Here is a 15,624-nt window from a genome sequence, read left to right as displayed (position 1 = left end):
ATAATTAGGCGGTCTCTTGCAAGACGAGCTGAACGAAAAGAGCAAAGATCTTTAAGAAACGTAGGGAGTACATTCCAACAAGAAACTCTAATTTTTTTTTTACCTAGAACCAAACAACAAAAATAACACTTTGAAATTGTATTTTCTATTATAAATTGTTTTCCATAAAAATCATTTCACACTAAAAATCATGTTACCGTAAAAATATTTTACAATCCACCAAACAGAAACGACTTCCATTTTCTAAAACAAACCACCAAACGGAAACTGAGGGTGCGTTCTGTTCAACTTAAAAAATTAAGTTTCAGGTCCAATAAGTTCTGATAAGTTCAGATAAGTTTAGATAAGTTGCAATAAGGTCTAATAAGTGCAATAAGTTCCAATAAGGTCTAATAAGGTCCAATAAGTTCCAATCAGGTGCAATAAGTTCCAATCAGGTGCAATAAGTTCCAATCAGGTCTAATAAGGTCCAATAAGTTCCAATCAGGTCTAATAAGGTCCAAAAGGTCCAAATAGTCAATGTTTAATAAACATTTGTATTATTGTCCACTATTTTGTTATTCATAATTTCATATCACTATTAGCGGATTATGTTATTATTAGAATTTTAATTAAAGTACCACAATGATTATATAGTATTATACTTGTATTAGTGTCTATTATTTTATTATTTATTTGTATTATGTCTATTATTTTATTATTTATTTGTAATATTTCTATTATTTTATTATTCATATTACTATTAGCTGATTATGTTATTATTAGAATTTTTTATTAAAGTACCACAATGTATAGTATTATACTTGTATTATTGTCTATTATTTGATTATTCATATTGCTATTGAATAATATTATAATCATGGTCAAATAATTAAGGTTAACAATAATAATAATAATAATTATAATTACAAATATAGGTGTTGATGCTATTGTGTTGAGAAGAAAGGAGAAGAAATCTGAGAGGTGTTGAAGCTACTGTGACTTTGAACATTTTTTTCTCTTTCTTTTAGTAACATTCAAATAAATGAAAGGTGAAGAAAGCTGAAGAAATGAATGAAGGAGTTGTTGTTAGCAATAAATGTTCAACTTATTTTCATTGATTAGGAAAAGGAGAATCAGGCCCATAATCAAGCCATTTACAATGAAAGTTCACTGCCTTTTGCTCAGCTTAGATTAGTAACTACTACTCCCTCCGTTTCATTTTAATCTACCCACTTACATTTTTCACGCATGCCAATGTAAAACTTTAAGGACATATATCTTTAGTTTTGTATTTATAAAAATTATAAAAAGTACATATTAATAAAATACATACTAAGACGAATCTGACAAGATCCCACATGACTATGTTTTTATTCACGTATAAATTACAAATGAGGGCCAAAGTGCAATTTGTGAATAGTGTAAAATGTCAAAGTGTGTAGATTAATATGAAACGGAGGGAGTAATATTTTATAAAATTAATTTTTTGATTTTCTACTAGTGTTTTATAAAATTAAAACAACACTATTAGATATATTAGTGATGAAAGTTATGTATATGCAAATATATAAATAGTAATTTTTTTGTTAAATTAATTATCATAAGAGATAATTAATAATCATTATTTTTTAAAGGACGAATTATAATAATTATTATTCCATAAAAATTTTTGAGGGGTAGTATTTACGTTAGTGGTAATATTTATGTTATTCATGGTCAATGTTTTTGTCTAATAAGGTCAAATAAGTTTCAATCAGGTTCAATAAGGTCTAATAAGTTTCAATCAGATCCAATAAGGTCTAATAAGTTTCAATCAGGGTCAATAAGTTCCAATAAGGTCCAATAAGGTCAATCAGGTTCAATCAGGTCCAATAAGTTCCAATCAGGTTCAATCAGGTCCAATAAGTTGAATCAGGTCCAATCAGATTTAATAAGTTCCAATAAGTTCAGTTCAGGTTCAATAAGTTCAGTATAAATTCCAATAAGTTCAGGTCTAATAAGTTGAATAGAACGCACCTGAGACTGTTTAACACCCTTTTTTTTCTAAAACAAACGGAGCCTAAATAAAACCCCAACGGCCCAACCCCTCTTTTCTCTCTTCGAATTCCTTTACACTTTACAGACAACAATGGCGCTGATTTTCACGCTGTGACGATAACCAATGGCAGAGCATCATCAACATCAGCAGCAATCTCATCCAACAAGAAATCGTTGTTATTCTTATAACCAACATCAAGACCATAATCACCATCATCATCATCATCATCATCATCATCATCCTATGAGCATGTCGCTCCCAATATTGCAATCTCAGCAGCAGCAGCAACAACAGCAATCAAATAGTAATGATCGGAGCAGCGTCGAATTGCGCGCTCTTGACTGTAATCTGACTTCTCTCTGTGATCACATTCAATTGGAGGGTTTTAACAATGGCGTTTTTTCCGATATTATTGTCCATGCTATGGGCTCCACATACCATCTTCATCGCTTAATTCTTTCGCGTAGCTCTTATTTCAGGTTTCGCACTTCCCCACTTTTTCTTTCGGTTGCAAATTTCCAGAGTTTTCTGAATTGGGTTGTGGGATTTATTAAAGTTTTTTTCTGCAATTATGCAAAATTATAACTTTCTTTTTTCTTTTGGTGTGGGAAGTGGGTGAATACAAGTTTTATCATACACCTGGAGCATCCTATACGCAAGACTATTATTGTGCTGATTGCTTGAGGTAGAAATGAGCACTGACCACAAAATAGTCGTGTATGATATATGTTCTCAGTAGGTGAAGGATGCAGTTACTGAGGAATAGCTAGTTTCATGTGGGGTTTTTTTTTTGTCGGTTTGAGAAGAATTCAGTCATTTATGATTGAAATTTATTGAAAATGTTGTCTGTTGCAATGTAATGGACCTGAAATTATCACAACATTACAGTTTTACATTTCATAGATAAATTGCACATCGTTATTTACACAAGAAAGTTGTGCACTGGCGGGGTGCTGGCCCAAAGGGCAGAATTCCTCCAAAACTACGGTGCGCAAAGACGGCGTGAGAAGGGGAATCGCCTTTATTATTTTGGTGGGAGTCTTGTTCCACATGTCTTGTGCACACTTGGGGAGAATTCTCATTTGATATGTAATGGTGTTCCATATTTACTTGAGAAACCTTACACTAACTGGAAGTGTTCTGGAAGTTTTAGCAATAAGTCATTGATGATGGTGTTGATGTCGATGGTTGTTTGTATGATGGCTTCAATAGCTTAATCTATATCCTATCCGGCCCTTGTTTCTAGATAAAAGTCTTTTTGAGTTGTTATCCTCTAAATGAGTCCATGAGACTTTAGAGTACGCTATTTAGTTGTTTTAGAACCCCATCAAATGCTTCCGGGCCTCTGAGTTTTCTTTATGCAGTTTATGATCCTGTCTCAGTCTCAAACAAGCTGAGTATGTGAGTAGGCCTGACATATCTAAGTGTCTAAAGATTGGATATGAATTTTTTTTGAAGGATTTATCTTCGCTTTTGAATTTAGTATATGCTTGTATTAGTGAATGTGGCACAATTATTATTGTATGGAATGAGGCATGTAAGTTACATAATTGGTAAAATAACAAGGATTAGAGAAGCAGTGGAACTGTGGAAGTAGCGGAGAATTTAGCATCAAATTTTGCATATACAGAATTATAGTTTTTATAGTTGGTGTTTTCAAATTGTTGATGCAAATCCTCTTTCTGGACATTGCCATTTGTTGGGGCTAAAATTTACGTATTAGGAATAACAGAACTAGAACAAAGAAAGATGCGAATGTTGCCTCTATTGTTTCAACTTGTTCTTGAACCGTGTATGTTTACAAGATATTTTGGATAATAAATGTAATATGTTTTTTTGTACAAATGCTTGTTAGGAACATGCTTCATGGTCCTTGGAAAGAAGCCTCCGCTCCCGTCTTAAGTTTGCAGATAGATGATAAAAATGTTAATGCAGAGGCCATTGATATTTCATTGGCATACCTCTATGGACACCATCCTAAGCTTGATGACAACAATGCATTCCGTGTTCTTGCTGCGGCATCCTTCCTTGATCTCCAGGTATCTTACTTTTCATGGTAGCTGCTGACTTTAGACATTTTTGGTTTTCCCTATTTACTTTTGCCTTCGATGATGATGCTCTTATTAACTCTTTTCCTGTTGCAGTCTACATGTAATACTTTTTAGGGCCACATATTAGTTAGATTTTTGAGTATCTGTCACCTGATTATGCAGGAACTGTGTTCTATATGTACAGACTTTATTATTGCTGAGCTGTGGACTTCAAATTTTTTAGCGTATCAGGTTTGTGATACTTCTTGGCTTGGTGTATTTGCAATATTTTATATGCTTCTCCCGTTCAATCATATTCTTCTCGTAATAGGTATTTGTAGAAAATCAAGATTATGGTATACATGGGGAAAGAGTTCGAAATGCTTGTTGGGGCTATCTTTGCCAGAGTGGTTTCAGGGAACTGAAAGAGGTTTGTAGCTTTATTTTAGATTTAATAATCTGTAGTGAAATTTGTGATGGGTACCTGAGATTGAGGGAAGTTTCTTATCAGTACTTTCCTGATTATAATGCTTGGTATTTTCTGCTTTTTTCTTTCGTTTTCTCTTTTTTAAGCGAATACTCGTTATTATCAGCATGAAATCATTATCGTTATAATTTGTGAAGTTTTACCAAGACAGTGTCAAATAAAGTGACAACACCCTTTGAAATAGAGACATGTAAATCAAATGTCCAAAAGTTTTGCTCCCTATTAATTGGCAAAATTACATATCTTCATGCATATTTGTACTAATTGTTCTTTACTAAGATGGGCACTGTTGAGTGACCTTTCATACTTGTTTCCATTGGAAAGCATATCTGGAAAGCATATCTTTAAAAAAAAATAGATAACCAATACAGTATATTTTAGTATGCATGCGAATTTATAAGAAGAGAAAAATAAAAAGCATATTAGGCCATTAGGGTGCTAAAGAGAGGCATGAAGACTGAAGTGTGAATAAAGAAATCCGTTTCATAACAATTATAGGAACAGTTGTTGAGTATAGCTGCTCTTCTGTAAGGCCATTTGCCTACCAAGAAAGGTAGAGAAATATTTTTCTGAAAGACCTGCAGTGAAGATATGTTCCAGAAGCGGAAAGTATTAATAGCATAGTGCCCATAGTGTTAGAAGTAGTAGTTAGCATCCTGAAAGGAATTGTAGAGATTACTGTTCTGAGTTCTAATAGTAATGAAGTGTAATACTTTTGCAACAACTGAAAGTCTTGAATTGGAAAATTTTCGAAATTGGATTGCAATGGAGGAAAATGTCTTAGTAAGCTATTGTTCATTGCCTTTTGGATCAAGGACCTAGAGAAACAACCTCTTTGCATTTGTAGAGATGGAACAAAAATAGCTTTTGGCTATTGCATGGATAAGATAGGAGTGCATGCATTTGATTTTTCTTTGCCCTGCTCTTAGGCAAGAGTCTCATTAGGGGCATCAGGGCCTCAAGGATACTGGTTTTCACGGTTTAGTATAAAGAAAAATAGAATTATTGAACAAATATTATATGGTAGGATAAATAACAGAAGATATATACCCGAAAAAAACAAATAATGGTTGTGCAAAAATATGGCTGGAAAGAGGGGGGTTATATGCTAGCTGAAATATATAGAACAAGGCTTTCTTGTTGGGTCTCATGCTGGTACACCTGATCCTAGAGTGATGCAGTCTTCCATGAAAATGCCATGTCTCAGGTATCCTATATTGTATTATCGTCCCTTTATTTTATTTGCGCTACTTCCTCCCTTTTATTCACTTAATGTGATCCTTCCACTACTCGTAATGAAGCTACATCTTAGAAAATTGTCCAAGTTTCTCCTCTTAACTTTCTAGTTTGTCAAGCTTATGCTATATCACTCCATTTACGATTTTTTCTTTCTTCTAATACTACACATTCTCCAAAGCATATTTAATTACTATAGCCAGTTTTACTGGGCAAGAGAACCACTAAGAGTGCTATCCTCCCTATCTCAAGAATGTAATATTTCCTGTGATCTTTGGTGTTTTTACTCTATATTCAAAATTGTAGCATGCATGCCATCAATAAGGTTGCATCTGGTGTCCTAACATCTTTTTCATATAAAATATGCACTGTGTCTAAAAATTTCCGATTTTTGTGGTGCAACTTTCTAATATATCTGATGTTGTAGATATATCAGCTTCAGTTCAGTTATGTGTGCACTTATTTATCTTCAAGTGACATATTCTGAGCTCATTTTTTGTGATATTTATGTACTAGCCTTATATGCACGCGATGCGTGCGAAAGCATGTAGAAAATTTAATTAATTGCTAATTACATCTAATAAATTTTTGATTAGTTTATCCCACTAAATCAGGGATTTTAAAATTTTATTCAAAAGTTTAGTTGAGAGGGAAGTTTCTGCTTTGCTGTAAATTTTCACTGTTTTCTTTTTGTTGTGCCTTCTTTTATCTCTTTATTTTTCTAATTACTTAGGTAGTTACGTCCCTTTTTTTATATTTCTTTTGTTCCTTTTCTATTTTTAGGTGTCCCGCCCATGTTGTCATATATAATGGAGATAAGTTTGGCTTCACTTCGTGGTCATGTCATATGCACTCATTTGAACCCTTGTTTAGATGAACTTAAGAAAGTAGTACAGATCTTAAAGGTTTTTAGATGCTTTCATTGTTATCCATCAGACAAACTGATTTCTATGAGAAAAGCTGGAATATTAACTCCAATTGTCTCTAGGTTCTACCAAAACTTTCATCCCAAACATTGCATGCACTGTTAACCTCAAATGAATTGTGGGTACCTAGTGAAGAGAAACGGTAACATACTTCTCATTTTTTTTCTTTGTTTCTATAAAAATTTGAAATTCACAAGATGATGACATTGTTTACTTTACTTATTTGAAGCTTTGAATTGGCATTACATACATTACTCAAGAAAAGTGCTTTAAACAAGGCTGAAACTCAAGAAAAGCAGAGTTCAAGTCTGGAGACAGCAGCGGCTAATCATAATGACTTGTCTGAATCTAAGGGGAAGAATATAACAGATGCCTGCTGTACTAGAAATTCGGAAGCTGATATGGGACATGTAAGTTTAAACATGCTCTATGGTTAAGCTTGCAGAGTCTGTGATCGACTTTCACAATGATATTGTTGGTGGTAAAAAACAGGTGCATCAAGTTGCCTGCAGTGAGCCGAATCTGGAAGCTGGATACCCTGGCAACATAGAACAACCTTCTCTTATTACCTACTACTCTGATTCAGATAGAAGTAGGTCCACTTCTTCTTCTTATGCACTTGTGGAAGGTCCATCTGAAGAAAGCCTATGCTGCCATTTTAGTAATTCTAGTTGGCTATCGGGAAATGATTCAAGGCAATGCTCTTCATCCTTAATAAACTCTTCCTGCAATGAGATCATGCCTGATGAGTGGGGCAGAAACGATTTGGCTTTTCCATGGGGTGGAAGGATTGTTGGAAGGAGGCAGGTGAAGAGCTGGGGTAAAGGGAACTGTGGTTTGGGAGGAGAAGAATACGATACATTTATCAACATTTTTGAAGGGGGTTCAGTTTTATATTGCAATATGTCTTTTGAGGTCCTTTTAGATGTGAGGAAACAGCTGGAAGAATTGGGTTTCCCTTGCAAGGCAGTGAACGATGGTCTTTGGCTGCAGGTTTGAAACTCTAATCTTTTGTTATTACGTTGAAGTTGTGAGAGATTCATGAATCTTTTTTTTCCCTTTGAAGAGTATCTTCCGTTTTGTTCTTCCTTTTCTTCCCGAATCTCGATAAGTTTGCAATCTAAAGCAAATTTTTGGACTTGGGGGTTGAGAGCTAGCACAAAAGGGGAGAAGAGTGGGGACAATGGTGAAAGCCTACACCACTACCAACCATGAAGATTTGGCATTGCGTTCTCAACCCCAAAGATAAACGGGAGCAATGACCACTAGAGCTCTATAACATTCGCGTTTTTTAGTCATGTCACTAAGATGCAAATTGAGATTTTGAAAGCGGGTGGGAGATAATGGGCTATGTCTAAATTGCTATCAATTAAGCAACTATAAACTTATGATCGTAAAACGTAAACAAAATCGGGTGGTATAAGGAGCTGACACCACTATAATTCTTCTAAATGTATATATTAATTACACACTTATATTCTTTGTGCAATCTGAGAAACATAGTTTGTGAATGTGAGGCTGGGTTCTGTTCTTGTGGAAGAAGGTATACGGGCTTATCTATAACCTGTAAATCTATGGTAAAAAGTAAAACATCAAAAAATTTGTCAATCCGACGGCTTTGTGCGTTTTTTGTCATAATGCAAGTTGATGCTTAGTATCAATGACTATAGAAGTAAGTTACATGAACTGGATTATACCTTGGACTCAACTTTCTAAAAAAGGCTATGAAGTAGGCAACGTCTAAACATATCAAAGTTTGCTTCGGCTTAAAGTTTAAGTTAAAACTTAAAACTTGGCTGCCTTTTTTTGAATTATTCTCTCTTTTTGCTAATGAAATGATTTGACTCTATTTTTATTCTGTTTACTACATACCTTGTACTTCTGGCTATGGTATTGGCTATGCTGAGTTGCTGACTCACATACGAGAATTTGATTTAGCGGCTCTTTCCAAAAGTCGGCGTTTTGCAAGATTTTATTCCTAAAGCATTTTTATTTATTCTGCTTTTAAAAAATCTACAATTTATTTATAGATCCTCATATTTTGGTTTTCTCTTTACATGTCATTTAGTTTCTTTTTCCTTTATGATTTCTCTCCTCTTACTTCTCTCACTTTCAGTTGCTAATTTTTCTGTGCTTACTCTTTCCAAACCATTCTTTTCTTTTATTGTTTCATTTGTGATGGAAATAATTTTTTTATGATGGTTCATGTTAGCCTACCCGAAGTCAATTTGGGGTAAAGCTTTTTTGTTGTTGTTGTTACATTGCTTATATATAAAATTTCATTCTCTTCCATTTAATCTGTTGATAAATCATTTATGTGTCTAATATCTAGATACTTCCACTGTGCGCCCTCCGTTTCTCAAAAAATTTACTCACTTCTTAAGTTCAGTGGCGGACCTTTGGGGGGGGGGGGGTATCCAGGCCTTGGCCTGCCCCATCAGCGAAATAAGCTAAAAATACTAACTGCTTCGTAGTTTGTCAGTTGTTTTGGTTGTGTGCGGTAGTGCGTTGGCCGTTGAGCTCAATATATCATGAGTTTTGAACTCCGTGCAAGCACTATTTTGTAAAGCTTTCAATTACTTTTTTCTTATTTTCATAGTAGCCTTTAATTTATTTCTCTCATTTATTCCACCCATGCACCTTGCCTTTTTTTTGGTTTATTTTGTTAGCTCTATCTTCTACTTTAATGTTGATCTCTTTAACCCCTATTACTTTGTTTTAAGCTGAGTAGAGTTTATAAAAGATAAATATAGTGAGACGAAGTAGAGTGAATACGAGAGTAAAGTGATGCTCCCCATGATTATTTAGCATAGGGTAATTTTTTGAAGGCACACCAAAGGAAAATGGAGTAAACATAAACGAATAGTGGGAGCATTTAATTTTTTGATACTAAACGGTAGAAGTATATAATACATCCCTTTTTTATTTTTTTTATTGAGATAAAATTGTTGCATTTAGTTTGGCCCACCCAATGTAAATATTGTGGGTCCGCCACTGCTTATGTTTGTCGATGTAACTTTTTGAGCATTAATATATCTAATTTTGTATTTTTAAATTTTTGGAAAAGTTTATATCCAAAAATATATATTGAGGTGTATCAAACAAGATCCCACATCCTTATATTTTTCCTTACGTATGGAGCACAAATGATGGTCAAAGTGATGACGTCGAATAGTGTCGAAATACAAAGTGTAATCATTATCAAAGGAGGGAGTATTTGTTTTATCTTTCTAGTTCCTTTATTGTCTGTGTCTTTTTTCTAAAAAATTCCACTTTATAATATCTACTTATCATTTTGGTACTTCTTATTTAATACTTCCTTTTTTTTTTTAACTTTACGTAGCTCTTTGGCACACTATTTTGGGAGCATGATAGACAAGGTAAACAAATGAATTAATTAAAGGGAAATTCTCAATGATAATCCGGGGCTCTGGCTTTTTCCCTTTGGTAGCTAAACTTAATTTCAGTTCTCAATAGTAACCCCGTGTTTATGGTTATACTTGAGAAAAGTGGCATTATTAATGATTTTTCATCATATACAGTTACTAAATAGTTTGTTTTCAAATTAAGTATTTTAGTGTTCAGATTGACATAACTTCCCTTTAAAAAAATATATTCTCATTCATCTCTTTCTAAATACTGGAATGAAATAGGTTTTTTTAATGAGAGACAAAGAAAAATTAGTTTTCTTTAAGGAAACTTATGTCTTTCGGGTCTAAAAAATCTTCATTAGTTTATAAGCAACCTTTTTACCAACTAACAATAAATGTCTATTTATACCACGTTTTCAAGTATAACCATAAACACAGTGTTACTATTTACAATTAAGATTAAGTTTGACTACCAAAGAGAGAAAAAAACACAACTTAGGGTCACCATTGAGAATTTCCCTTAATTAAACTAAAGTGAACACGGGTTAACTTTAGCACTCCCTTAGCCCCTTACCCATGTTCAATTTTTTTTATGGATGCATTTGTTTACCTATATCATACTCCATCAGTTACATGCCAAAGTGTTATGTGTCAAGTATTTTGTAACTGAAGAATTATATTTTCGGAGTGCAGAATACATAATAAATATCCCTTCCGTTTTTATTAATTGTTCCACTTTGACTTTTGCATTATTCACATAACCCTCTTTCACCATATTTTTTTACTAATGTATAAAAATATAAATATTATTATATAAGATGTTAGATTTATCTCAATGTATATCTTCATATTATCATCTTTTGATTATTTTGACTAATTAGTACTTAAAGATTTCATTGGTCAATGTTGTGTATCGGCGAGTGAGAAAGTCAACGTGGAAAAACGAAGTAAAAACAAATGGCGTAATATTTTTCTTCTGTGAACTTGGTCTAGTTTAATCTACGTCCAAATGCTCCTCACAAAAGCTATGTAGATCCGCCACTAGCTAAATCTACTGAAGCTTAACCCAATGGGTGGATTGGTGCAACGTCGATTCTTTGCTTAAAATCTTACTAGGTATAAGTTAGTGATTTGACCACACGGAAGGGGAGAGAAAAGTATGTTGGTCAAATAGAGAGTTTAATAGCATTCCCTTTGTTTACAATATACGCAATGGTAGACTTTTTAAGGTCGATCATGTACTGAAGGGGAGAGAAAAGTATGTTGGTGAAATAGAGACTTTAATAGCATTCCCTTTGTTTACAATATACTCAATGGTAGACTTTTAAGGTTGATCATGTACAGAAGGGGAGAGAAAAGTATGTTGGTCAAATAGAGAGTTTAATAGCATTCCCTTTGTTTACAATATACGCAATGGTACACTTTTTGAGGTCAAAGCTTGTAAGGTTTGACCGTAATTTTCCACTTGTCTATATATAAAATCTTATCAGACGGGATCTTGTTAGATTCATTACGCTGAAAATTTACAAATTATCAAATTCTGTCATTGTAAAAAGCTTAACTAATATAATAATGGTGAAAGACATATCTTAGAAACCGTGAAAATAAGAAGAGAAGAGCTAATGCTTCATCAAAAGAAGAAAAAGGAAAACAGAGGGATAGAAGCTAGGTTTTGGGTTTCTAATTTAGTGTTCCATTAGTTGCTTGAATGGGGTTTGGGGGAGGGTATCCTGGTTTCATTTCATGTTTTGATCCTCTGTCTCTTGTCTAGATGCTTCTCAGTCAGAGGGTGCAAGAAATTGCTGCTGAAACATGCAAAAATTGCTGCCTTTTAGGTATGGCATGTGCATGCAAACAGCCTTTCGCCTTTGCAGGTGCTGCAACCACAGGTTACTATGTCCAAGCTCCCGATTCACATAATCCACCTGGAAATTTCGGTGATTTGTATGTCGCTGGTCCTGCTAATGGTGAAGGAAATGGTGCTTTCAGGCCAGTAAGAGTACATGTTAGGGGTTCAAATGATGGACTTGCTGGCATCGGACGTGGAGCTACACTCGTTCCTGCTTCTGCTTGGTGTCCTACTCGATTTGTTTTTTCCCGTGTTCCCTGTGGTGTAGGTAACAGGAATGGGCAGCAATCTCTTGCTAATGATGATCTGGAAATGAGACCTGACCAACATGGTGACATGTCTGGAGATGGGCTAACTGCTTTGGTTGGACTGAGTGATGGGGGAAGAAATGTTAATGTTCATGTAGGACAGTCAGAGAGATCTTATGAGATGGATATAAGGAATGGCTACATTGGAACCTCTGTTGCTGGGCCTAGTGGTAGTGGGGTTCAAGTGGAAGAGTCTTCAGACCAAGATATTGAAAGCCAGTGGGAGAATACCAGCAATGCTTCTATATCATTAGATATGAAGACACCTTTGAGTCACTTTCCTCCATTTCGCTTTGGGTTGGTTTTCTTCCTCCCTGTTTTGGTATCCAAAATTCCGAATACATCTTGTGTGTCTTAGGCATGTCTGTAGAGTTTTGTAGTAGCATAGGTATCACCATAATAAACCTGAATTACGGCTTAAGGCAGAAATGGTGCACTCTAAACCTATAATTTTGGTGTTCTCTTGCTGAGTTGTTGCTTCGATAACTTTTCTTTTGGGTTCAGCATTCATGTATAGAGCTGCCTATACTTTGAATCCTACGTGTCAATAATACTATCATCCTGCTGGCATAGAAACTACATGCAGCCCGTTTCATTGGCATTAATAAATGGTAATTAATTTATAGATTATTTTCTAAGGGACGTCTTATGCCAAATTCTATGATTATACTTGTTCACCTTCAAATACGTTCTCTTTCTTTGTAGTTTATTCATTACCCACTTTAGGGACAACATTATATAATAATGGTAACTTTAGAAGAAAACACATGTTTTGTTAAAATTTCATTATCATGGGCATTGGCATGAAAAGTTTCCTTACAACTAGAAATATATTACTAATAGAGTCATTAATTACCTCTTATGAATCGGGCCGAAAAGGTTTTAAGGTCATTCTTTGGGTGGATCTTGGCACGCTCATATGTTAGCATTGCATGGCTGGTGAATTATTCTGAGGAGTGTGCATTGTCAGCTCTTCACCACTACACATTGTCTTATTTATTGCTCTTTTTCTTCAATCATCTTTGGGCGCTCCCTCTATTTTTGTTTTTAAGATTTAAATTGCTGTGCTGCTGTTTCAATAGGGTAGAATTTGCGGATGTGCATCGGCTCAATGATGGTCAGGTTAAGCACTCATCAGAGGCATTCTATGCTGGTTCATTTTGGAAGGTAAGTTTTCATTTCTTTAAACTCTATTTTCTGATATATTATCCGAATATAATCCAGAAGAAAATTGTTTACCTTTTATCTGAACTGTTTTATGGGGACCGCCTGATTCTCCCAAGCAATTGTATCATGTTATTATTCTACTGTCACTTATTCAGTCCTTTATGTTGAATAGATAAGTGTTCAAGCTTTTAATGATGAAGATCCTCAAGGGCGTCGGACACTAGGTAATTCTTCATTAAGCATTTACTTCGTGATACCAGAAAAAATCAAATAAAAAATTATGAATGAGTAGAAAAAACCAAATTGGCTAGTTTATTACTATTTACTAATGTTAAAAAAACAATTATGAGTTACACGGCCGCTTCTAAAATGTACATACCATCTTTTGTTTTACTTCAGGCTTCTAAAATGTACATACCATCACATTGCTCAAATTACAAACTTAGCTCCTCTTACATGTTCTATATTTCAGGCTTATTTATTCACCGTCGAAAGGCTGAAACAATGGATCCTCAAAGGAAGGTCAGCCTGATACTTTTACCTGTGGCTCTGTATACAACTCTTAGATACTTCCATCACTTTGTGTCTTAGAATTGGGATGCATTTTTTCCGTTGTGCTTTCCGATTTTTTGTCCTTCTTTGTGGCTTCCCGTTTCTTCATAACGTTCTATTCTCCAATCTATCTGCAACAACTTTCTCGGATCTTGCTTTTGATTTTTTTTAAAGATGATGTAGCTGTACTATCTATGAGGTGTGAATGCTGTGAGTAAAATTGTTAAAAAATACTGCACATTCCTAGAATTTCATAACCATGAATAATTGGCTTTCTTCAACATACATTTAGTGTAGATCATACTTAATTTTTCTTTTTTCTAAAGTAAGATGAAGGGGACTCACTTAAGGGGGATAACAAGAAATCCTCACATGTGTCCCATGAGGTTTGATCCCTAGATCTCAGGGATTTGAGGGGAGGACAAATCCTTCTGTATAGATCAAATTTTGTTGAAGCATTGGTTTATATTTGGAAAATTAGTGCCTTTTTCTGTTTTCCTGCATCTTTGTCGGGTTTGTCTGTATGACTGCTTGGGGTTGTTGTTGCTTTTCTATGGCAATTATAAGGAAAGAGCATTAGATTATGCACTTTCTATTTTCCCTTAAAGGCTAAGGGGCGGACACTTTTTGTTATCTAAAGGCGAAGACTGATCAGTGGGCGAACACTCGGCCCAGCGGGCGAACATGCCGGGCTCCGGCTCCGCGCACCTGCTGACACCTTTCGAAGCACTTTCTAGTGTGCGCTTTAGTTTTATGTCCACAGCCACAGTAATTTGTGAAATGAAAACGTAGTACTAAGCTTTGTACATTTCACCTGATATATGCTTAGACGAACTCATATTTATTAGAACTTATTTGAACCTTGTTGCGCTTATCTGATCTTATTTTTCATGAAACCAAATTTTTGCGGTGGAAGAAATTAGACTGATTACATCTTATTAATGCAGGTGCATATGCATGTGGACTCTCGTGAAAAAGTTACAGCTCGGTATCAGGTACATTAGACATCACTACCACAATCATATCTTACTTCTGTTTCACTTGTTAATGTCATAACTTTTCCCTTGTTTTGATTAGTTAATCTGTCCGTCAAAGCGGGAAGTTATGGTGTTTGGAAGCTTTAAACAGGCAGGTACCCTTTTACCCAAAGCTCCGAAAGGCTGGGGCTGGCGCAGTGCCATACTATTTGATGAGCTTCCTGATCTGCTTCAAAATGGGTGCTTTAGGGTTTCTGCTGTTGTACAGCTTGTATAGAAGTTGTGGCAGTCTCATTCTCTGTCTCTATTGTCCCTTTTTCACATGATAAAAATAAATGTTGTCTTTTAATATAGTCCACTTTTCAAATGTTAATTTAACCCCCCCCCCCCTCCTCCTTCATTTACCCCATTTTGATCATAAACTCCTTTGACACAATTGTTTACTATGTAAAATATAATGAGATTTGTCTACACGGATAGATTCAAAATATTAACATTTGTAACTTTAGCTGATCGACCAATAAAAATATTAATAGTCAAAGGGGTACATTAGTAAATATGAAATGCTAATATGGAAAAATAAAAAAGAGGGAGAATAATTTGTGTTTTAGCATTATCATATAGAATATTTTGCGAAAATAATGCACTCTTTAAAGGAAACATTTTTTCTTTTGGAAAATAATGAAAAATTCGCCAAAAAA

At 34.7% G+C, this 15,624-nt stretch overlaps 1 protein-coding gene across 1 annotated transcript; it reads left to right on the top strand.

The window, feature by feature from the left end:
• Positions 1-2,025: 2,025 nt before the first annotated feature.
• Positions 2,026-15,296, top strand: LOC104883716 (hypothetical protein). The gene is made up of 13 exons (XM_010668270.4): positions 2,026-2,499; positions 3,876-4,059; positions 4,234-4,302; positions 4,382-4,480; positions 6,762-6,841; positions 6,929-7,109; positions 7,192-7,692; positions 11,842-12,524; positions 13,310-13,394; positions 13,567-13,618; positions 13,867-13,916; positions 14,894-14,941; positions 15,024-15,296. The coding sequence occupies exons 1-13, from the start codon at positions 2,144-2,146 to the stop codon at positions 15,198-15,200; spliced, it is 2,565 nt and encodes an 854-aa protein (XP_010666572.2). The 5' UTR covers positions 2,026-2,143; the 3' UTR covers positions 15,201-15,296.
• The last annotated feature ends 328 nt before the right edge of the window (positions 15,297-15,624 follow it).

This window comes from Beta vulgaris, chromosome 3 (genome assembly GCF_026745355.1).
Source record: "Beta vulgaris subsp. vulgaris cultivar EL10 chromosome 3, EL10.2, whole genome shotgun sequence".
Taxonomy (NCBI): Eukaryota; Viridiplantae; Streptophyta; class Magnoliopsida; order Caryophyllales; family Amaranthaceae; genus Beta; species Beta vulgaris.
Note: the sequence above shows the minus strand (reverse complement) of the source record. Positions and strands in the feature narration are given on the sequence as shown.

Coding starts and splice junctions, on each gene's coding strand:
- LOC104883716 (XM_010668270.4), top strand. CDS start 2,144: ATGGCAGAGCATCATCAACATCAGCAGCAATCTCATCCAACAAGAAAT. Junction 7,110..7,191: donor CGGAAGCTGATATGGGACAT/GTAAGTTTAAAC, acceptor GGTAAAAAACAG/GTGCATCAAGTTGCCTGCAG. Junction 13,619..13,866: donor TCAAGGGCGTCGGACACTAG/GTAATTCTTCAT, acceptor TCTATATTTCAG/GCTTATTTATTCACCGTCGA.